The following is a 25,248-nucleotide window of genomic DNA, read 5'->3' as shown; positions in this document are numbered from 1 at the left end:
TGGTCAAATCACACAGGTCTCCACTTCTGTTGCCTCACGACAAAGTGGCGACCGGCAATGTGTCTGATTTTGCTCGCCAGCAGTGGACGAGCTTCACCGGTCGGCCGTAGTCGTACGACCATACGGACAACCTGTCAGTCGGACGGATACGCCCCCAGGCTGATTCGCCACGCGGCTCCGATCCGAGTGTGAGTTCGGCGACTCGTCTACCAGTCTTATCAACTGGTATTAGTTGTCCGAGATCCTCAGCGGTTTTTGCTGTATTCTAAATTTTGGCTTCCATATTTGGAGCATAGTGAATTCGAGAGGTGACAGGCGAAGAAACCCGAACGTCAAAAGTTAATCGCTCTAGTTGAGAATGGACGCACAGGTGAAAATTGAAATAAATGACAACCGTTGAAAGAAATTTATGTCTTTCAAGTAGTGATATAAATTTCGGGCAGTGTTACGGGCGTGTCCCCACCTAACGTCACAATTTGCCTGAAACTGCAGTGCCGTGGTCGAGTCTGTGTCAACAGCATACCCTCAACATCCAATCAAAGATTCTCTCGAACAAGAAGTTCCTTCAGTCCCTTCTCAGGCTTAGCTTAGATGCACCAACAAACGATAATCTTGTCTCGTAAAGGTCGCTTACGCCTGCTCTGTCTGAGCTCCTGAGCTTACGAGGATAAATGTGATTTTAAGAATGTTATAATTTACGAAAAATTATCGAAATTAGAAGTTAACAGCATACAAGTCAAATAATGCGTACCCCATAACCACGTATGAACTAATAGCAGCTATGATCGATATAGCCGCGCGGGATTAGCCGAGCGGTCTACGGCGCTGCAGTTGTGGACTGTGCGGCTGGTCCTGGTGGAGGTTCGAGTCCTCCCTCGGGCATGGGTGTGTGTGTGTTGTCCTTAGGATAATTTAGGTTCAGTAGTGTGTAAGATGGTAGAAGTAGAGAAGATATAAGATGTAGATTGGCAATGGCAAGTAAAGCGTTTCTGAAGAAGAGAAATTTGTTAACATCGAGTATAGATTTAAGTGTCAGGAAGTCGTTTCTGAAAGTATTTGTATGGAGTGTAGCTATGTATGGAAGTGAAACATGGACGACGAATAGTTTGGACAAGAAGAGAATAGAAGCTTTCGAAATGTGGTGCTACAGAAGAATGCTGAAGATTAGATGGGTAGATCACATAACTAATGAGGAGGTATTGAATAGAATTGGGGAGAAGAGGAGTTTGTGGTACAACTTGACAAAAAGAAGGGACTGGTTATTAGGACATGCTCTGAGGCATCAAGGGATCACAAATTTAGCATTGGAGGGCAGCGTGGAGGGTAAAAATCGTAGTGGGAGTCCAAGAGATGAATACACTAAGCAGATTCAGAAGGGCGTAGGTTGCAGTAGGTACTGGGAGATGAAGAAGCTTGCACAGGATAGGGTAGCATGGAGAGCTGCACCAAACCAGTCCCAGGACTGAAGACCACAACAACAACAAGTGTGTAAGTTTAGGGACTGATGGCCTTCGCACTTAAGTCCCATAAGATTTCACACACATTTTTTTATGATCGCTATAAACATAGGCTACTATGAACTTACAGCAGCCATAGACATACGGGCAACAAAATAATGTATACATCATCCGTATAAGGGTGCTTATACTTGTAAACATACGACATCGTACCTGCAAAGCTCTCAAATTACTTTCATAACAAATTAATTAATACCTTAATTTAGGAAATATAGAACGTCAGTCAAAATACAGTTGCATGTCAATCCATCTGGACGATATATAAGTAAGTAGCAATTCATGTTCAGTGTACGGCTGTTGTATAAAAATGTATAATGAAAATAACCCACATTGTACCACAAGTCAGCCAATAACGGCAGTTTAGCCGAAACAGATCTGTAGTGAAAGTGAGAGCAATAAAATTTAACATCACACAGAGGCGGGCCTAGATATTCCTTATAAATATGTCACTCGCTGACTTACACTACGTTGCAAGTCCTATGGAACAAACTGCTGACAGTTTCGTCATATGAGGTGAAAGTGTACGTCCTGCGACTCTTACGCCGGAAAATAAAGCTTGTTTAAATAACTGAGCGCGTAAAGTACAAGTGCTACCTCAGGTGTAGAATAACTTCTCGCATTGAATGAAAGCCAAATCCAACCTTGTGCCTCGTATCAAGATGTACACAGAAAGACTTTGGGTGAATCAATAATACAAGTCCAAGTGCGCTGAAAAGAAACCGTCAATCAAGAACTGTACGTAGCTCACTTATGTTTAAGCAAAAATGTAACACCACTTATTTTCAGCTCCATTACTAGATTAACTGATAGATACATTCACTTCACATGTGAGCGTGTTAGATATATTCATAACAAAAAATTCAGTACGCTCATGAGTACCCAACATGATGCAAAACGTCCAGTAAAAGAATATGAATCTAATTTTGTCTTTTACTCTTTGGTAAAGAACCTTGCAGATATTGCGTTTTTGTATTTTCTCCTTTGTTCATTCTACTCATCGCAACCTCATCGCCTTTAATTTCCTACCTTTTTTACAATGTCACAACTTTTAATCTGAAGTTCACAAGCAATAAATTGTGGTCAGAGTGTACATCTGTGAATATGTCTTACAGTTTAAAATCTTTGCCTCGCCATTCTATCATCAATCTGAAACGTTGCGGTATCTCCAGGTCTCCGTCATCATACTCAAACCAAGTGTTAGCCATGATTAAATTATGATCCGTGCAAAGCTCTACCAGACGGTATTCTCTCTCATTCCGTTCCGCCAGTCCATATTCTTCTATTTTTTCTTCTCTTATTTTTCCTACTACCGAATTCCAGTCACCTAGGACAATTATGTGTGAAGTAAGGTAGTAGTAAATTGCAGAAACCCACGTCTACTTAAAGGTAACAGGAGTAGAATGTTGCTAAAATATCCACTGTTTCACTCTCGCTCAGAAGAGAACGCCGAAAAACAGAGACTACATAGTAGCAACAATGTCTATGTATAATAAGGGCTATGGATTAAGCTTACAGTAATTTCGACAGCCAAGTTGTAATTAAGGATTACTGCTGACAAGTTATACTCGTACAGTCTATTGTCAAGTGATACCTAAAGAAATAACGTATACAACTTATGTATACAGGAGTATAGCAAAATGTAAGTAGCAACATTAAAAGCAGTGAATACATTGGGGTATTTAAATGTTACAAAAAAAAATGGTTCAAATGGCTCTGAGCACTATGGGACTTAACATCTCAGGTCATAAGTCTCCTAGAGCTTAGAACTACTTAAACCTAACTAACCTAAGGACATCACACACATCCACGCCTGAGGCAGGATTCGAACCTGCGACCGTAGCGGTCACGCGGATCCAGACTGTAGCGCCTAGAACCGCTCGGCCACACCGGCCGGCTAAATGTTACAACTGATGTGTTGGTATACGGCTATATGCATCACATGTACATATCTTTTTTTTATATTAGACTTTATAATGGTGTAAGAGACCAAACTGACCAGTTCCAATCACTTAATAAATTTTAATTTCTGACAGACTCGTAAAGCTCCATTGGGACTCTGATTTCAATCGTCTCCTATTTCACAGCGGATGTGGAAACATAAGTACATATACTGATTAAATTCTGGATTTACGAAACGCATTCACATCGTGATATTCCAGGCGCTTCAGTCTGGAACCGCGCGACCGCTACGGTCGCAGGTTCGAATCCTGCCTCGGGCATGAATGTGTGTGATGTTCTTAGGTTAATTAGGTTTAAGTAGTTCTCAGTTCTAGGGGACTGATGAACTCAGATGTTAAGTCCCATAGTGCTCAGAGCCATTTGAATCACTTTCACTCGTGATACTAATGTTGTACAATTGCTCGATTGCCACACTCCCACAGAAACGGAGCGCTGAAGCATTACTCGGCAAAACAAAACGGTAATCTCGCCGCGGTGACAGCAATGTAGTGTTCACACCCACGAAACAGGGAAGTAATGTTGTCGAACACTCCAGCATTCTTACATTTGGAGCTGTGTCGCACGCCGAACGTCATCACCACGTTTGCTGTCGGCACAGTTTGTGGAAGACGAAAATCTAATTTCAAAACCCGAATGCGATGTTCGCTGTCGTGTTTACATGTTAAGCCCGAATCTATTTTGCTAACCGGATCAAATATCGGATTCTCAGTGTCACTTGTCTAACACATATGCATGATCTAAATCTGCTGTTCCGATTTAATGAGCTCTGTGACGTGAGATTATGAGCGCCTTCGCAGATGGTTGAAATGACTCTGAGCACCACGTCTGTGGTCATCAGTCCCCTAGAACTTAGAACTACTTAAACCTAACTAACCTAAGGACATCACACGCATCCATGCCCGAGGCAGGATTCGAACCTGCGACCGTAGCGGTCGCGCGGTTCCAAACTGTAGCGCCTAGAACCGCTCAGCCACGCAGGCCGGCCCTTAGAAGATGTTTTTTTTCTGTTTTAAGGGAGAGAGGAGATCGGTCAAGTGGAAATGTTTAAAAATCTTATCCATGCGAAATCGTTTCATTACTCCCGCCAGATCACGCACGTTATGGAAAATAATTCTGACATGGTCACTAACTGAACCTTACTGTAATCAGACGTTTTGGATATTTACTAACAATAGCTAGAAACATTCCTAATGGCTATAGACATTACAAGTGAGCAACAAAAAGGTAGTTTGCGCGATGCATTAAAGCAACTTAATAGATTCTGAGCGGTAGCGTAGCGTAGAGAGTTAAGATGTGTTTGTGCCTAGTACGAGATTGCACATTCTAACCCTTCCTGTGGTTTGGAATTTTTATTTTTAAGTCTTTATGAGAAAAGCTTCACACTTTTTTTTCCAGTACTTGTATTTATTTTATTCGTAATCCTTTGCCACGTCATTTCATAATCGTATTAACTTTTTTACTTGTCTACCACCTTACAAATGGTTTCAAGAACTCAATCCCTCCCCTTCTTTTGTGGGTTACGGAATCTTCTGTCACTGCAAATGGTTGAGTACAACAGCGCTTGCCAGTAAGAGAAAGTGGATATAATAATTTACAAAGTAGCCTGCTGTAAAGGATAATAGGGTAGTCGCGAGTTGGTTTTGCGGGTTAAGAAAATATTTCCACATTTCTATATGTTGTTTTGTCAAACAGAGAGAAAATATGATACTCCTCAAATGAATGAAGAAAAACTTGATGGTCCATATCTCAGCGAGATTCTAACATTTTGGTTTTTGAGTCATTCCTGAGAAGTGAACCCGTATTGAAACCCATATCACAGCCTCCATACACAACAATTAAACGCTCAAGGGACTTCTTTTAGACAATACTCCTCGCACGTTGTTACTATGACATCATTTATTTACGGTGTAATGTGTATGAATCAGTTTCATCTAAGTAAACCACTGGCTGCTTTGATTCTGACACCTCATTCATCTGTAACAACCTAATGTAATGTAGTAGTCCTTTTTTTCACTATGTCCTCTCGCTCGTGCATAACGTATTTATTTTAGCAGATTTTAGAACTAAATCCCGGAGACAGTTTTTCTAGGAGTTTTCTTCCTAGCCTTGACTTTCATTTCCGTGTAACAAAAGCTGTGTAGTTTTCGCAAAGTTGGTATTTCTTTATATCGATGGTAACAACGAAGGAACTGCTTTCAGATAATACATTTATCCACATCGTCAATGGCATAATGTGCGTGGAACTTCAGCTACTCAAATCGAACTCAGAAAATGAGTACAGAGTGCATTAACTAAAACACAAAAATTACCTTCAGTAATATGTTACTAAATTCGTCAAAAAACCGTCACAGAAAATATACCATTAAATTCCCGAGTAGGAATAGCTTACGATCAATACTCAATTAGAGGAAGACATATTTCATGGTGCTTCAACTCCACCTAAATTCGAAAGCAATACCACACTGGATCCCTAACAGTTATTTCCAAACATAAAAGTTATCCCGCATCTCACAGTGATAACAACCCTATAATACTAACAGGACATATATGGCTCCGAAATGAGCGCAGCTGGCAATTATTCACACAGATTTTGGTGCGAACCCTTCATATACTTGCAGTTTTTCTACATCCACGCATCTCTATAATTTTCTGTAGAGGGCCCCCTCAACTCTCATTTGAAAAATTTACCTTAATACCAGTAATAGCAGTACTAAAATCCCAAACTGCAGTCTCATTCATGCATTAATACATCTAAAAGCACATTAATATAGGATACAACGATCATCATGATGTCAAAAAGTTTACACAACTTGCAAAGATTGGCGAAATGTCGCATCTGTTGTCATCAGCGTAGTACATTTCCTCTCATCTAACCGCCGTTACTTGTCAGGCTAGCACACTGGACTCGCATTCGAGAGGACGACGGTTCAATCTCGCGTCCGACCATCCTGAATTAGGTTTTCCATGACTTCCCTAAATCGCTCCAAGCAAAACGCCGAGATGGTTCCTTTGAAAGGGCACGGCGGACTTCCTTCCCTAATCCAATGAGACCGATGACCTCGCTGTTTGGTCTCTTCCACCAAACAACCCAACTCAACCCAACCCAACTTGTCGGGCCTTTCTATTTACTGTCCACACAGATAACAGGTAGTTACCATACTCAACGTTCATCCGAAAGAGATATCTATACGACACAGCTTCTGCTGCCCGGAATGGTACGGGAAAATGCGCATGAGGTCTGATGACACAGTCACCGCTGCACAGTTAGGTGAAAATTATTTGATACCAAAAACTCACTATAACCTAGTCCCCACATCACCGTACTGTAAACTGTATACTTGCATCACAGTATACGTGCTAACCCAATAGGCAAACAACCACGAACAACGTCCGTTCCGTTATGAAAGTTCTGTATTGATTAGAGGGCCACAAGGTAAAGACCAATTATATCGCTCATGAGTTTGCGGCAAGACACAGTGATAACAAGGAATCAGTGATGTCAGTTCAAAGTAGCACACTCCCTTCCACACGTAATACTCAGAACGCCTACCACATAGCAATCCCTTGACTCGGCACACCGGTACTACAGAACCGAAAGCTGCTTCCATCTACCACGCTCCGCGAAAAGAAATATACCATCATGTCCAAGCTTAAAATCTCCAAAGACGTAACCACAGTAATCACTGCAAGTTTCAACGTTAGTCACAGAGCACCGATTGCCGTAGTCTCACTTGGTTAGACACTGGACTCGCATTCGGGAGGACGACGGTTCAAACACGCGTCCGGCCATCCTGATTTAGGTTTTCCGTGATTTCCCTAAATCGCTCCAGGCAAATGCCGGGATGGTTCCTTTCAAAGGGCACGGTCGACTTCCTTCCCCGTCCTTCCCTAATCCGATGAGACCGATGACCTCGCTGTCTGGTCTCCTTCCCCAAAACAACCCAACCCCACTTGCTTACGGCCGAGCGGTTCTAGGCGCTACAGTGTGGAACCGCGCGACCGCTACGGTCGCAGGTTCGAATCCTGCCCCGGGCATGAATGTGTGGGATGTTCAAAATGGCTCTGAGCACTATGGGACTCAACTGCTGAGGTCATTGGTCCCCTAGAACTTAGAACTAGTTAAACCTAACTAACCTAAGGACATCACACACATCCATGCCGAGGCAGGATTCGAATCTGCGACCGTAGCGGTCTCGCGGTTCCAGACTGCAGCGCCTAGAACCGCACGGCCACTTCGGCCGGCCTGGGATGTCCTTAGGTTAGTTAGGTTTAAGTAGTTCTAAGTTCTAGGGGACTGATGACAGAAGTTAAGTCCCATAGTGCTCAGAGCCATTTGAACCCACTTGGTTACACGTTCGGTTACTGCACTGTTCCGGAATTGCCACCTGTTGCTTCACGTAACTAGCCCTATTAGTAGCAGACACAACCCCGCCTCAAGAAGAGAAGAGACTGAGAAAAAAATTTTTAATAGCCTAAAGAATTATGATTTTTAATGTGAAGGGACATTCTCGGAATACCTATTCGTTATGTATCATTATTAGGTTAAGTTCAATAGCAGTGGCTTAATAGGTAGTTCCTCCTATAACGATGTCAACACACTAACGTAAAAATACAGTTGCGTATCGCATACTGTCCAGAAATACCAAACATTAAATACCATAAATTGATAGAAATTAATCTGAAATTATTTTACTTAAATCCGTGTGTAAGAGGTAGCGCTCTAGAACTGTTTCTCTAACAGAAGTAATTTAATTTTCTTACTCGTAAACTTTTAAAGAAGCCAAGAATCACTACTGCCAATACACACGTCAAACCGCTCTTTAACGTACGTCACAGGACCTCAAAAAAATGGTTCAAATGGCTCTGAGCACTATGGGACTTAACAGCTGTGGTCATCAGTCCCCTAGAACTTAGAACTACTTAAACCTAACCAACCTAAGGACATCACACACATCCATGCCCGAGGCAGGATTCGAACCTGCGACCGTAGCAGTCGCGCGGTTCCGGACTGCGCGCCTAGAACCGCGAGACCACCGCGGCCGGCACAGGACCTCAAATGCACTCGCTTCACTATTGAGCTTTTAGTAAAGTCACAGTAAAGGTTGATATATTTTGCTATCTTTTCACTTATGCGTCCTGCCTTCACCAAAAGTCCAAAACATGTTTCAAATATATGGCTTATGACAGATACAGTCAGCGGTCCATTTCGTTTCTATGGCAGCGCCCGTCAATAACAGAAACAACGTCTGAGTCTTTATGTTACGTAACTACGTTCGTAAACTTTCAATTTTAGATAAAACATAAACAGTCCTGTACTTTTAAATAGATAGCTCACTCTTACATCCTTTTAAACACAAACTATTGCCCTAATTATTTAATTACGATGTTTTCAATTAAATAATGTTAAAAGTGAAAATTCCTTCACTCGTAAATTCTATGGATTACCTAACTTGCGTTCATTTGTAACTTAAGAATCTCTGACTTTGTAGGTTATTTTCTACTTGTAACTATTCCACGGATTAAGATCTCGCTTGTTTCTATCATAATAAACGATTTCTCTCAAATATCAGTTATTTAGAAACTTCAGATTAAATGAGAAAGCAGCCTCCTTACTTACTACGTAAGGCGACAAACGCCATTGAGCGATCGAGTGACAAACAAAACTAATTCCCCCACTCTAAGAGAAATGAAGTAACACAAAATAATCAAACAAAAATCCTAGATGCTACCACCACTTTTTAACTCAGTTTAAAACATGAATTGAAAAATTCTCAGCCGCTTCAGGTGTTACCGATCCCACTAGCAAAACTTCGATAAAAATGTCATTCGTCACTATTAATTACAGGAATGATGGTTGCAGTGGAATTCCGTTTACATATGGTTCAGCTAGAGTCTGGATCAACACGAGACATTACTATCGCAACTCTGAGTGGGATACACTTTATCAAAATATAAAAAAAGACCACAGGTCTGGGTGTTCGGGTAACAATCTTCAAATCTCTACAAAAATCGAGAACTCCGCTCGACAATACAATAATTCAGTAGCCACCATATCGTAGTCACATACTAGCTTCGTGCATCATATGTTATTTCCCCGTAATTCTTCTTCACTTCCAATGGGAAGAGCAATGTCATGAGGAGGTCTTACCGCTGGTATCCTTACACGGTCCATTTTAATCCCTCTCTTGTACCTTCCTTTTATTTCCGTCATTGCTTCTCCGAAATACAGATTGAACAGTAGGTGGCAAAGACTACATCCCTGTCTTAAACAGTTTTTGGTACTATCATTTCACTTTTTGTCTTTCAATCTTATTGTTACCTCTTGGTTCTTATACGTATTATTTTACCTATCGTATTATAACTGACGGGACAACATACGAGGGTTGGAACTTTAATAGTGGCAACTATTTATTTACAGGTCGTACAAAATAGATACGTGTTTCAAAGTTTTACTGACCTTCAAAGTAGTCACTAACATTGTGTATCACCCTTTGCCAGCGATGTGGAAGTCGTAGGATGCTCTTAGCAGTGCCAGTTGTGTTGACAGTTCGAGAGGCGCGGTCTATTGCCCGACGAATTTGTAGCAGTTATGAAGCGAATGCCGTGAAGTGTTTACTTCATTTTGAACTGACGAGGGGTTAATTCAGGGATGTGCAGTATGTGGTATAGAACTTAGCAGCCCCATCAGTCAAACAAATCAGTAACAGCTTGCACTGTACGTGCTTGAGCATTTTCCTGCAAAATGATGCTTAGATCCTGCAGAAAGTGACATCACTTCTGTCTCTAAGCTGGTCATAGGTTATTTTGCAAAAATGAATAGCATAGAGACAGAAGTGATGACACTTTCTGCGAGACCTGACCATCATTTTGCAGGGCAATGCTCAAACACGTACAGTTCAAGCTCTTACTGATTTGTCTGACTGATGGGGCTGCTAAGTGCTATACCACCTACTGCACTCCCCTGACGTAAGCCCTCTGAATTCATCTCGATTTCTAAATTGAAGGAAACACTTCACGGCATTCGCTTCAGAACTGCTACAAATTCGTCGGGCAATAGACCGCGCCTCTTGAACCGTCAACACAACTGGACAAAGAGTATCCTACGACTTCCCCATCGCTGGCAATGGGTTATACACTATGCTGGTGACTACTTTGAAGGTCAGTAAAACCTTGAAACACGTAACCTTTTTGTACGACCTGTAAATAAATAGTTGCCACTATTAAAGTTCAAACCGTCGTATATCGTTCTTACAGCTTTCACTACAAACGGTCTATCTATTTAACCCTCAATATCCTCCCCACCCTAGTCGATCTTCAGTGCAATCCCCTGTTGTACCGGCTAAGGAATATTTCTTCCATCTGGAGTTCGAAGAATTAAGGTGCGCACCATTCCATCCCTCCGTGCTCTTGTTTCCATAATGAGGGCTCTCTTTACATATATGTTGGCTGCTTATACTCTTGTAAGAGTACAATGTGTTCTACTCTACATTTAACTGGTTTTTTGTTAGGAGAATTATATTTGATTCTTCATCGCGAGAGAATGATTCCCCGTCACTGAATGACACGAGACTCAGGACCAAATTTGCTGTATGAAATACTATCAATTGTAATGCGTTACAGGACGTATCAAAAGGCCATTGTTTGAAATGGCACCCAAGCCTTCTTACAACTATCACCGTATAAAAAGCGTACAGATTTAACATTATCTTCCTGGTTTCGTGTCGAGAAGAGAGAAGAGCAATTTGATAAATTACAAATGAGGTCGTCATTTATAGATTTATACGTTTACCATCTGGCCTCACATGCAGCCCATTTCTCCTGTCTGCAACGTTGCATGATTTGGCTACAAGGTTTAAAGGCATTTATCCTCTTGCTGTAGAACTTATAGATAAAAGAACTGTCACAAAGGACTTTGCCGCCAGCTGCGAGGACGATAATATGGTCACTATCTGTATCCTATCAGGTGACGGGTCTGTTGCAACAAATAAAACTTCCGGTGACAAAATGGGCTACAAATTCTAATATACTAAAGGGCAATGGAAAGGCGGTCAGTTAAAGAACATACCACAATCTTAGGCATCAGCTGAGATATGGAATCAGTTTCAATCCTCTTCGATCACCGTCTCATTACCAATAAATAACAAGATGAACTCGCAACTAAACGTCAGATACTGCACACGACTGCGAAATTTTATGATCCTCTTTGGATCTTTCACCAATATCCATAAGAGCAAAAATCTTTTGAGATACATGGTGTAGAAGGTATACATTCGAACGAGATCTTGCGTCCAGACTTAGCCCACCGATGGAAGGTTTGTACATCACAGCTCGCTCATAAGTAACCATTCAGAGAACCCAAATGGATAGGTTTTCGCAGTTAAAAACCGCAAGTTTCACAAACTCATGTTTTTTGTGATGCCTCAGAAATATCATACGGAGCAGTGCTGTACATGCGAACATTCGACACCAAAAATGCATTTGTCCGTTGTGAGTAAAAACAAAGTTTGTCCTATGAAAAGCGTAACGCATCCGTGGCTTTAATTACTAGCCGTCCTACTGTATTCACACCTTCTGAGATATTCCTACCAACGTTTCGGATTTCACACAGCAAACACAATAATATTGAGCGTTTCCATGATGGCACTTGGCTGGATACGAAGCGATCCAAATTGCTGGAATACGTTTGTTGCTAATAGAGTAACTGAAATTCATGAAATTATAACGCCATCGCACTGGAGATACTGCCCTACCACAGACAATCCGGCAGATTTTCTATCATGTGGAACTTCGATAGAGATATTGCAATGTTCCATGCACGGATCCTCGTGACTAACTCTGAAACCTGAAACTTGGCCTCAACAACAAATCTATTAATGCATGGGTGTGACCCATTGACGCATCAAAATATAGTTCTTGCTGAAAACTTTTGCAAATAATGGTATGGATTCTCCGTTTAATCCATAACAGTACATGTCCAGAAAAGATAAAGGGTCAATTCACTGTCCACGAACTAGAATCAGCAAAACAAAGCTGTATGCGAATGGCCCAGCATTAAAGCTTTCCAGCAGAACACCACCCGCTTCAAAACAAGACAGAGTTTCCAGCGAAATCAAAGATACACTATGTGATCAAAAGTATCCGAATACCTGGCTGAAAAGACTTACACGTTCGTGCCGCCCTCCGTCGGTAATGCTGGAATTGAATATGGTGTTGGCCAACCCTTAGCCTTGATGACAGCTTCCACTCTCGCAGGCAAACGTTCAGTCAGATGCTGGAAGGTTTCTTGGGAAATGGCAGCCGATTCTTCAACGGAGTTCTCCACTGAGGAGAGGTATCCATGTCGGTCGGCAAGGCTGGCACGAAGTCGGTGTTCCAAAACATCCCAGAGGTGTTCCATAGGATACAGATTTGGACTCTCTGCAGGCCAGTCCGTTACAGGGATGTTGTCGTGTAACACCACCACCACAGGCTGTGCATTATGAACAGGTGCTCGATCGTGTTGAAAGATACAACCGCCATCCCCGAATCGTTCTTCGACAGTGGGAAGCAAAAGGTGCTTAAAACATCAAAGTAGGCCTGTGCTGAGATAGTGCCACGCAAAATAACAAGGGCTGCAAGCCCGTTTCATGAAAAGCACGACCACACCATAACACCACCGCCTCCGAATTTTACTGTTGGCATTACACACTGTCAGATGACGTTCACCGGACATTCGCCATACCCACATCCTGCCATCGGATCGCCACATTGTGAACCTGATTCGTCACTCCACACAACGTTTTTCAACTGTTCGATCGTCCAACCATTACGCCTATTTACACCAAGCGAGGCGCCGTTTGGCATTTACCGATGTGATGTGTGGCTTATGGCCAGCCGTTCGAGCATGAAATCCAAGTTTTCTCACCTTTCTCCTGACTGTCATACTACTTGAAGTGGATCCTGATGTAGTTTGGAATTCCTGTATGACGGTCTGGATAGATGTCTGCCTATTACACGTTACGATCCCCTTCAACTGTCGGTGGTCTTTGTCAGTCAACAGAGGAGGTCGTCCTGCACGCTTCTGTGCTGTACGTGTCCCTTCACGTTTCCACTATCACATCGGAAACAGTGGACCAAGGGACGTTCAGGGGTGTGGAAATATCACGTATAGACGTATGACACAAGTGACACCCAATCACCTGACCACGTTCGAAGTCCGTGAGTTCCGCGGAGCGTCCCATTCTGCTCTCTCACCATTTCTAATGACTACTGAGATGGAGTACCTGGCAGTAGGTGGCAGCACAATGCACCTAATATGAAAAAAGTAGGTTTTTGGGGGTGTCCGGATACTTTTGATCACATAATGTTGATACTGTAGTTACAACCCGTTTCCTCAGAATGTACACATATGACATTGTGGACAACCTCACTTTGCGGACTTGAATCTACTGGAAAAGAATGTACTACTCCTACAACGTTCTCATTCATTTACAAAGTTACTTATTCAACAAACGCACTTTCGCTTACACCATCTAGTGATTTCTGTTGTATTAGCAGAATTACGGAATGAATATAGGATTCTAAGGGGAAGACAAACTGTAACAGAAGACATACACAAGTATCTCCCTTGTAAGATAGCCAGAAGTGCCCGTATTTCTATATCTGTCTCCATTATCGTACTCTGAGCTGATGTCATCAAATAATGTGTACAAGAAACTGTAAATATTGCACTGTCTCAGATTACCTTTACGGAGTAACGGTCAAAGATTGTAGTACAACAAACAATAGACAGCGCTGTTTACGCTCCAATATGTAACGTTAAACCTGTCACTACTCACTATCCTTGCACGTAACATTCCGTATTTGTTAATGAATATGAGATCAAAAGCGAGTCTATTGATATCACCCGCCAGGATAAAGGGACAAGTCAAATGTGGGCGATGAAGTAACATAACAGGCTGCCCTGCTATTGGCTCTCTCTGCTCTTTCCTCATCTAGAGGACGTCATACAAGCTGACGTCGTTACCTTCTTTCCTTTTCCGTCTAGCGACTGGTTCCTTCACCACCAGTCAAAGCCCTCCATTTTACGTATCGTATAATAACTGACAGGACAACATATATCGTTCTTACAGCTTTATTTGGTTAATAGTCAGAGATGTAATCAAAGATTAATACACTGCAAAGAGAGCACTTATTTAACCTTCAACATATTATACGTAACCCGTCATTCTCTATAGACTACTCTTGTTTTTTAACAGAATTTTGAACATCTTGTACCATTTTACAAAGTCGACAAAGTCTATGAACATGTCTTGTTACATTAACAAAGCTGTACAGATGGTACAATGCAGTTTCATAATCCCACACATTTAATCAGCTCTTGTATACCGCAAGCCGTGTGTGAAGTAAATGTTATTAATTTGTGTTGTTTTCTTCACGGTATTTAAGTAATAAGTATTAAGGAAGTTAGATAAATATATGGTCTAGGATGGTAAAGTCGTGCGACGCTTCACAGAAATGTCTGGTGCGCTGTTCCAGACAAGAAGCAGAAGCCTTCGCTCCGCGAACCTGGCGGTTCTCCAACGGATGACGCGGAGCTGCAGTACAACGAAGTGTCGCGGGCTGCGGCCGATCCACACAGCGCGCCGCCCAAGCAGCGAGGTAGGCACACACCTGCCATCTTGTTCACTGCCAGACTCATTGCATCACTAGAAGACTCTGGCTTTACTATTGTCGGAAGTCAACGCAGTGCCTCGTGACATACACTACTGGCCATTAAAATTGTTACACCACGAAGATGACGTGCTACAGACGCGAAATTTAACCGACAGGAAGAATATGCTGTGGTAGGCAAATCGTTAGTTTTTCAGAGCATTCACACAAGGTTGGCGCCTGTGGCGATACCTACAACGTGCTGACATGAGGAAAGTTTCCAACCGATTTCTCATACACAAACAGCAGTTGACAGGCGTTGCTTGCTGAAACGTTGTTGTGATGCCTCGTGTAAGGAGGAGAAATGCGTACCATCACGTTTCCGACTTTGATAAAGGTCGGATAGTAGCCTATCGCGATTGCCGTTATCGTATGGCGACATTGCTACTCGCGTTGGTCGAGATCCAATGACTGTTAGCACAATGTGGAATCGGTGCGTTCAGGAGCGTAATACGGAACGCCGTGCTGGATCCCAACGGCCTCGTATCACTAGCAATCGAAATGACAGGCATATTATCCGCATGGCTGTAACGGATCGTGCAGCCAAATCTCGATCCCTGAGTCAACAGATTGGGACGTTTGGAAGACAGCAACCATCTGCACGAACAGTTTGACGACGTTTGCAGTAGCATGGACTATCAGCTTGGAGACCACGGCTGCGGTTACCTTTGACGCCGCATCACGGACAGGAGCCCCTGCAATGGTATACTCAACGACGAACCTCGGTGCACGAATGGCAAAACTTCATTTTTTCGGATGAATCCAGCATCATGAAGGTCGCATCCATGTTTGGCGACAACGCGGCGAACGCCCATTGGAAGCGTGTATTCGTCATCGCCATACTGGAGTATCACCCGGCATGATGGTATGGGGTGCCATTGTTTACACGTGTCGGTCACCTCTTGTTCGCATTGACGGCACTTTGAACAGTGGACATTACATTTCAGACGTGTTACGACCCGTGACTCTACCCTTCATTCAATTCCTGCGAAACACTACATTTTAGCAGGATAATGCACGACCACATGTTGCAGATCCTGTACGGGTCTTTCTGGATGCAGAAAATGTTCGACTGCTGCCCTGGCCAGAACATTCTCCAGATATCTCACCAATTTAAAACGTCTGGTCAATGGTGGCCAGGCAATTGGCTTGTCACAGTATGCCAGTCACTACTCTTGATGAACTGTGGTATCGTGTTGAGGCTGCATGGGCAGCTGTACCTGTACACACCATCCAAGCTCTGTTTGACTTAATGCCCAGGTGTATCAAGGCCGTTATTACGGCCAGAGGTGGTTGCTCTGTGTACTGATTTCTCAGGATCTATACACCCAAACTGTGTGAAAATGTAATGACATGTCAGTTTTACAATAATATACTTTTACAATGAATACCCGTTCATCATCTGCATTTCTTCTTGGTGTAGCAATTTTAATGGCCAGTAGTGTATGTATGAAGCAGTTTTGTGTTTATGTGTGCATGTTCAGGATCTCCTCCTAAACTCTTGAAATGTTTTCAGTCAAATTGGGCACAGAAGTAGCAGGCCTCACAAACATCAGCACTGTGGGATTTATAAACTCCTAGCTCCAATAGGAGAGCAGATATGCGCAAAAAGTCTTTTCCCCAGCCCCAGGCATCTAGGCTACCCTGCATGTAGTAACAGTACAGGCCTGCCAGATCATCTTGCACTTCCATACTACAGCCTCAAGTATTTGCTGTATGTATTCCAATCTCTTTCTTCCTCTACAGTTTTTGCTCTCTACAGCTCCATCTAGTACCATGGAAGTCATTCAATGATGTCTTAACAGATGTCCTATCATCCTGTTCCATTTCTTTGTCAGTGTTTTCCACATATTCCTTTCGTCTCCGATTCTGTACAGAATCTCTTCATTCCTTACCATATCAGTCCACATAATTTTCAACATTCGTCTGTAGCACCACATCTCAAATGTTTCGATTCTCTTCTGTTCCAGTTTTCCCAAAGTCCGTGTTTCACTACCATAAAATGCTGTGTTCCAAACGTACGTTCTCATAAATTTCTTCCTCAAATTAAGGCCTATGTTTGATACTAGTACATTTCTCTTTCCCAGGAAAGCCCTTTTTGCCACTGCTATTCTGCTTATGATGTCCTTCTTGCTCCGTCCGTCACTGGTTATTTTGCTGCCGAGGTACATAATTACTTAACTTCTTCTTCTTTGTGACCATCTGTCATGACGTTAAGCTTCTTGCTGTTCTCATTTCTGATACTTCTCATTACTTTCGTCTTTTTTCGATTCACTCTCAGTCCATATTCTATACTCATTAGACTTTTTATTCCATTCAGTAGATCATGTAAATCTTTTTCACTTTCACTCAGGACAGCAAAGTCATCAGCGAGTTGTATCACTGATAAAATTTCATCTAGAATTGATATAATTTCACCTTTCTTTTATTGCCGTCATTCCCTCTTCGATGTACAAATTGAGCAGTGGGGGCGAAAGACTACATCCTTCTCTTACACCCTTTTTAATCTGAGCATCTCGTTCTTAGACGTCCACTCTTGTTATTCCCTCTTGGCTCTTGTACATATTACCCATCTCTCTCTATAGCTTACCCATACTTTTCTCAGAATTTCGAACATCTTTCAGCATTTTACATTGTAGAACACTTTTTCCAAGTACACGGGTCCTAGAAACTTGTCTTGATAGTTCATTAGTCTTGCTTCCGTTATCAACAGGAACGTCAGAATTGCCTCTCTGGTGCCTTTACCTTTCCAAAAGCCAAACTGATCGTCATCTAACATGTCCTCAATTTTCTTTTCCAATCTTCTGTATACTACTCTTGTCAGCAACTTGGATGCATAAACTATTAAACTGGATGCGTCAATTCTCGCACCTGTCAGCTCTTGCAGTCGTCGGAAGTGTGTGGATGATATTTTTCCGAATGTCAGACTCATACATTCTATACATCAGCGTGAATAGTCGTCTTGTTACCACTTCCCCCAATGACTTTAGAAATTCTGATGGAATGTCATCTATACCTTCTTTTCCTTATTTGATCCTAAGTCCTCCAAAGCTCTCTTAAATTCCGATTCTAATGCTGGGTCCCCTGCATCCTCTAAATTGACTCCTGTTTCTTCTTCTGTCACATCAGACAAATCTACCCCTCGTCGAGGCCTTCGGTGTATTCTTTCCACCTATCCGCTCTCTCCTCTGCATTTAACAATGGAATCACAATTGCATTCTTAATGTTACCATCCTTGTTTTTAAGTTCACCGAAGATTGTTTTGACTTTCCTATATACTAAGTCAGCCCTTCTGACAATCATTTCCTTTTCGATTTCTTCACATTTTTCATACAGCTATTTCGTCTTAGCTTCCCTGCACACCCTATTTATTTCATTCCTCACAAGGGAACCTCCCCATCGCACCCCCCTCAGACTTAGTTATAAGTTGGCACATTGGATAGGCCTTGATAAACTGAACACAGATCAATTGAGAAAACAGGAGGAAGTTATGTGGAGCTGTGAAAAAATAAGCAAAATATACAAACTGAGTAGTCCATGGGCCACATAAGCAACATCACGGAAAATGCGGGCTCACGAGTGCTGTGGTCTAGTGGTAGCGTAAGCGGCTGCTGAACGAAAGGTCCTTGGTTCTAGTCTCCCCTCGAGTGAAAATTTTACTTTCTTTATTTTTGCATAGTTATTATCTGTCCGTTCGTTCATTGACGTCTCTGTTCACTATAATAAGTTTAGTGTCTGTGTTTTGCGACCGCATCGCAAAACCGTGCGATTAGTAGACGAAAGGACGTGCCACTCCAATGGGAACCGAAAACATTTGATCGCACGGTCCTAGGTCAACCGCCCGCATCTCGTGGTCGTGCGGTAGCGTTCTCGCTTCCCACGCCCGGGTTCCCGGGTTCGATTCCCGGCGGGGTCAGGGATTTTCTCTGCCTCGTGATGGCTGGGTGTTGTGTGATGTCCTTAGGTTAGTTAGGTTTAAGTAGTTCTAAGTTCAAGGGGACTGATGACCATAGAAGTTAAGTCCCATAGTGCTCAGAGCCATTTTTCCTAGGTCAACCGATTCCTCCACAGGAAAACACATCTGATATGTTCTATACGACACTGGTGATGGCATGTGCGTCACATGACAGGAATATGTTGTCGACCAACCTAACTTGTACACTTGGCGAATGGGTAAAAAGGTTCTTCTACCTTGCCCGATTTAGGTTTTCTTGTGGATGTGATAATCACTCCCAAAAAAGTGATGAAAACATAAGAGTTTGTCACATAAACTGAAAATAAAAAATTAAACTTTTGACACCACGGACGATTTGAACCAAGGACCTTCCGTTCCGCAGCTGCTCACGTTACCACGAGACCACGGCGTTCCTGCGGTTCCATTGTCCACGACGTTGCCTATCATCCCAAGAACTACTCAGTTTGTATATTTTGCTTATTTTTTCACAGTTCCACACAACTTCTTCCTGTTTTCTCAATTGATCTGTTTTCAGTTTTTCAAGGCCTATCCACTGTGCCAACTTATAACTAAATCTGAGGGGGGGGCGATGGGGAGGTTCCCTTGTCAGAACCTTGTAGTCCTATATCCTTGAGTTTTGTACTTCCTTCTTTCGTTGGTCAGCTGAAGTATTTCTTCTGTCACTCATTGTTTCTTTGCAGTTGCCTTCTTTGTACCAATGTTTTTCTTTCCAGCTCCTGCGATTGTTCTTTTTGGAGATGTCCCTTCCTCTTCAATTGTAGTGCCTACTGAGCTATTCCTTACTGCTGTATTTGTAGCCTTAGAGAACGTCAAGCGTTTCTCGACATTCCTTAGTCCTTGGGTATTGCGCATCTTTGCATTTTTATTCTTCCTGACTAATCTCTTAAACTTCAGCTTACTCTTCCTCACTAATACATTGTGATCTGAGTCTATATCTGCACTCCTGGGTACGCCTTACAATCCAGTATCTGACTTCTGAATCTCTGTCTGACTATGATGAAATCTAACTGAAATCTACCTGTGTCACCCATCCTTTTCCAAGTATACCTCCTCCTCTTGTGATTCTTGAATAAAGTATTCTCTATTACTAGCTGAAACTTATTACAAAACTCAATTAGTCTTCCTCCCATGTCATTCCTTGTCCGAAGCCCATATTCTCCTGTAACCTTTTCTTCTACTCCTTCCCCTCCAACTGCAATCCAGTCCCCATTCTATTAGATTTTTATTTCGCTTTACGTACTGTATTACCCGTTCAATATCCTCAAATACTTTCACTATCTCTTCATCTTTAGCTATTAACTTCGGCATATATACTTAAACTATAGTTTTCGGTGTTGGTTTCCTGTCGATTGTGATAAGAACAACCGTATCACTGAACTGTGCACAGTAACACACCCTCTGCCCTACCTCCCTATTCATAACGAATCTTACTCCCGTAAATCATTTTCTACTGCTGTTGATGTTACCCTACACTCATCTGACCAGAAATCATTATCTTCCTTCCACTTCACTTCACTGACCCCTTTTATATCTAGAGTGAGCCTTTACAATTCGCTTTTCAGATTTTCTAATTTCTCTACCACGTTCAAGCTTCCGGCATTCCACGCCCCGACTCGTAGAACGTTATCCTTCCATTGGTTATTCAATTTTTTCCTCATGGTCACCTTCACCTTGGCAGTCTCCTCCCCTCTGGGAGAATGTGGGAATTTTTTGCCAATAGAGAGTTCATCATGACACTTTTTCAATTACGGGCCACATGTCGTGTGGATACATGTTATGTGTCTTTAATGCAATGGTTTCCATTGCCTTCTTCATCCTCATGCCGTTGATCATTGCTGATTCTTCCGCCATTAGAGGCAGTTTCCTTCTCCGAGAACAAGAGAGTGCCTTCAAACTCTGTCCCCTCCTCCGCCACATGGGGCATGACTGAGGACAGGTTAAGGTGGGTAGAGGACAGGACAGACAGCGAGGTGTAAAGTGGTAGTGGGCAGGTGGAAGCGGAAAATGGGGAGTCAGAGGCGGAAAGTGAGAGGGGAAGACTACCTATGTGAAGACAAAAACAGTTTAACAACATTTTATGTAGATACTAAAGTGATTCCTTATATTCTCGTCATGTGCTTTGACCATCCTGTGTAACAAAAGAAGGATATCCTGATATGAGGTAATATTCATTACGCTTGTTGGTTTGCTGTTCAAATAAAAAATTTAAATAAGCTCTTACTTTCTTCATGATGAAAAGGCTGTCTTCTCGTTGTGTGTTTTGTTGCCTCAATTGCTACGACTCCTAGGTTCTTGCTAGTCATTGTTTACAACCAAGCGAAGGGCACTTAAAAAACGCCATGAACTTTACTGTGCAGCAGAAAGAAGATGTCGGTCGAAACAAAGCTTGTTTCGATTTAACCATCGATGTGTCGATTCTGGTGTTATCTGTCACTTTCTTTGTGTTCTGCATACCTTGCTGACGCACCTCTGACGCAGTGCGACGAAATACACTCCTGGAAATGGAAAAAAGAACACATTGACACCGGTGTGTCAGACCCACCATACTTGCTCCGGACACTGCGAGACGGCTGTACAAGCAATGATCACACGCACGGCACAGCGGACACACCAGGAACCGCGGTGTTGGCCGTCGAATGGCGCTAGCTGCGCAGCATTTGTACACCGCCGCCGTCAGTGTCAGCCAGTTTGCCGTGGCATACGGAGCTCCATCGCAGTCTTTAACACTGGTAGCATGCCGCGACAGCGTGGACGTGAACCGTATGTGCAGCTGACGGACTTTGAGCGAGGGCGTATAGTGGGCATGCGGGAGGCCGGGTGGACGTACCGCCGGATTGCTCAACACGTGGGGCGTGAGGTCTCCACAGTACATCGATGTTGTCGCCAGTGGTCGGCGGAAGGTGCACGTGCCCGTCGACCTGGGACCGGACCGCAGCGACGCACGGATGCACGCCAAGACCGTAGGATCCTACGCAGTGCCGTAGGGGACCGCACCGCCACTTCCCAGCAAATTAGGGACACTGTTGCTCCTGGGGTATCGGCGAGGACCATTCGCAACCGTCTCCATGAAGCTGGGCTACGGTCCCGCACACCGTTAGGCCGTCTTCCGCTCACGCCCCAACATCGTGCAGCCCGCCTCCAGTGGTGTCGCGACAGGCGTGAATGGAGGGACGAATGGAGACGTGTCGTCTTCAGCGATGAGAATCGCTTCTGCCTTGGTGCCAATGATGGTCGTATGCGTGTTTGGCGCCGTGCAGGTGAGCGCCACAATCAGGACTGCATACGACCGAGGCACACAGGGCCAACACCCGGCATCATGGTGTGGGGAGCGATCTCCTACACTGGCCGTACACCACTGGTGATCGTCGAGGGGACACTGAATAGTGCACGGTACATCCAAACCGTCATCGAACCCATCGTTCTACCATTCCTAGACCGGCAAGGGAACTTGCTGTTCCAACAGGACAATGCACGTCCGCATGTATCCCGTGCCACCCAACGTGCTCTAGAAGGTGTAAGTCAACTACCCTGGCCAGCAAGATCTCCGAATCTGTCCCCCATTGAGCATGTTTGGGACTGGATGAAGCGTCGTCTCACGCGGTCTGCACGTCCAGCACGAACGCTGGTCCAACTGAGGCGCCAGGTGGAAATGGCATGGCAAGCCGTTCCACAGGACTACTAGCAGCCTGCATTGCTGCGAAAGGTGGATATACACTGTACTAGTGCCGACATTGTGCATGCTGTGTTGCCTGTGTCTATGTGCCTGTGGTTCTGTCAGTGTGATCATGTGATGTATCTGACCCCAGGAATGTGTCAATAAAGTTTCCCCTTCCTGGGACAATGAATTCACGGTGTTCTTATTTCAATTTCCAGGAGTGTATATTATCACATTGAGAAAGACCGTGACAATTGAATGTTAATAACGACAACATAGAGATTATTTTTAAGAATTAAAAAGATTTGATATTGGAACACACTCTGTGCATATTCTTAATCGTTACATGTTTTCCATCTGAATAGTATTGAATTGATGTTGGTGATGAAACGTGAGTACTTGAAATCTGCAATTTCGTTTAGGATCTTGCTTCTCCACTTTTCGTCATGAACGAAGATTTTCATTTCCTCCAAGATGTCCCCTGTTTCGTCTATATGGTTCGGCTTGCAGGCAATATGTTCTCTAAAACAGGTTTTAATGTTTTACTTGTTGCAATGAGTGCATTTCGCTTTATAAATTCGTAATTTGTTCAGTTTGTCAGCTGTTTGTGAGACGTCATGCATCAGTTTCTTCTTAACTTGTTGGAGGTGCGAAGCGCAAAAGTGATTCTGTTACCTTCGTTTTGGTTGTTCCTTCTGAAAGGGTCCTAAATAAGCATGGGAAATGTGTCAAGTAAAAGGTCCGGTGTGTCTTGTATGTATGTGGACTCGCACGTAGAACCAAAATAAGCATAAACTGAGATGTACTGGTGACGCAAAAACGACTTCTGCAAAACCAATGCCAAGTACGATAGTTCGTGAAAAGTACGAAAATATTTTATATATTAGGCTGAAAAGTGCTAAAAATATAAATAGCAGTAGCGTAATGTTTCCAGAATGCCAGACGTTGAACTGAAGAAACAGTTTATGTTGTCAAAATCGGTGTATGTTAGTAGTGCGAATAAAGTTGCTGGTTACAGATATCATAGAATAAATGCCGTAAAATTTTCTTTTCAAATTATTGTTCATAATCGCAGCCGTATTCTTGGTGCTAGAACTTACTTTATTGGTATTTCGATAATTTCTCATTAAATCAGTGTATGCCGGCAGGCCCCATTCGGGGAAGTTCGGCCGCCAAGTGCAAGTCTTACTTCATTCGACGCCACATTGGATGACTTGCGCGCCGGTGATGAGGATGAAATGATGATGAGGATAACACAACACCCAATTTACGAGCGGAGAAAATCTTGAACCCGGCCGGGAATCGAACCTGGGCCCGCTCGCATGGGAGGCAAGCACGTTACCACACAGCTAAGCAGGCGGAAAATTTCTCATTACTGCTATATGATGGAAATTGAAATACAGTGCGTATCATTTAGGTGTTGCATTGCTACAAAAGACGTAAAAAATGGACAAATTCAGTGTATCATTGTCAAATTCATATGTAACGTTGCAGTCCGGAAACCAAAATCTTATAAAAAGTAATTTATGTGATGGTAGAATCTGCTTGATGTATTTACAAAGCGCAACATGATTGATCGAGCTCTGTGTTTCGCTTGGCATAATATTTTTGAGATAAATGTAGATGTGATTAGTTTTGGAAAGCGATGTATTCAAATAAATATGCTTGACAGTTTGGTGCTGGTGGTACTGAATCCCAGTTATTTTATTGTTGACTGATTCGCTGCTGATGACTTGGCGATTGATTTCATAGGATCTGCCCACTGCTGTTAAATCAGATGGGCAATTCGAGTAAAAGAAGGTAATTTTGGCGTCAGTGGGCTTGAAATATTCGGAGCAGTGTTACGTTTTGGTCGGCGTTGCGCTACATTGCTTTGAAGCAAGCTGTGACTTGCCGTTGTGCGGCCGACGGTATTGTTGACAGCGCCGCTGCATGTTTCAATGACGGCTTGTCACTTACCTGTTGCAGATATCACACTTTGTCTGTAAGAGGCCTCTATGCTTCCAATAGGCTGTACTACCCTCTGTACTTGGCCTTGACTAATTTGTAACATTTGAGAAATCACATCGCTATTAGAGCTGCTTTCAGTTTCTATAGGATAACTGTGCACAGTCGGTATATCGGAATCTGTAAGATGGTTTTCTTTTTTTTTTCTTTTTTTTATGGAATGTGAGGTTTGCGACGGGGCAACGTCTGTAACGGGTTCCAAGGAATTGTTTGCAATGACCTTAATATTTGTATCTACCTATTTGAGACGGCTATGAGCCGTTCCTGTGTATGATTTAGGCTTGTCACGCATGCTGGAACATTGTTCATTGAGCTGAGTAGTCTGTTCATTCATCTGAGTCTTCGTGTAATCTAGTGGTCTTCGTATGTTTACAAGCTGTTCTTCCATTTTATTAAATCGTTCATTGAACAAAGTATTCAGTTTAACCTTCATTTACATGAGA

At 43.0% G+C, this 25,248-nt stretch overlaps 1 protein-coding gene across 2 annotated transcripts in view; it reads left to right on the top strand.

Moving 5' to 3' along the window:
* Positions 1 to 25,248, top strand: part of LOC124795023 (neurotrimin-like) — a 388,376-nt gene that overhangs the window by 280,414 nt on the left and 82,714 nt on the right. For both annotated transcript variants that reach the window (XM_047258789.1, XM_047258790.1), the window contains exon 7: positions 14,994 to 15,116. In XM_047258789.1, coding sequence (XP_047114745.1) covers positions 14,994 to 15,116 — 123 coding nt within the window. The remainder of the gene's footprint in view (positions 1 to 14,993; positions 15,117 to 25,248) is intronic.

Source organism: Schistocerca piceifrons, chromosome 4 (genome assembly GCF_021461385.2).
Source record: "Schistocerca piceifrons isolate TAMUIC-IGC-003096 chromosome 4, iqSchPice1.1, whole genome shotgun sequence".
Classification (NCBI taxonomy): Eukaryota; Metazoa; Arthropoda; class Insecta; order Orthoptera; family Acrididae; genus Schistocerca; species Schistocerca piceifrons.
Note: the sequence above shows the minus strand (reverse complement) of the source record. Positions and strands in the feature narration are given on the sequence as shown.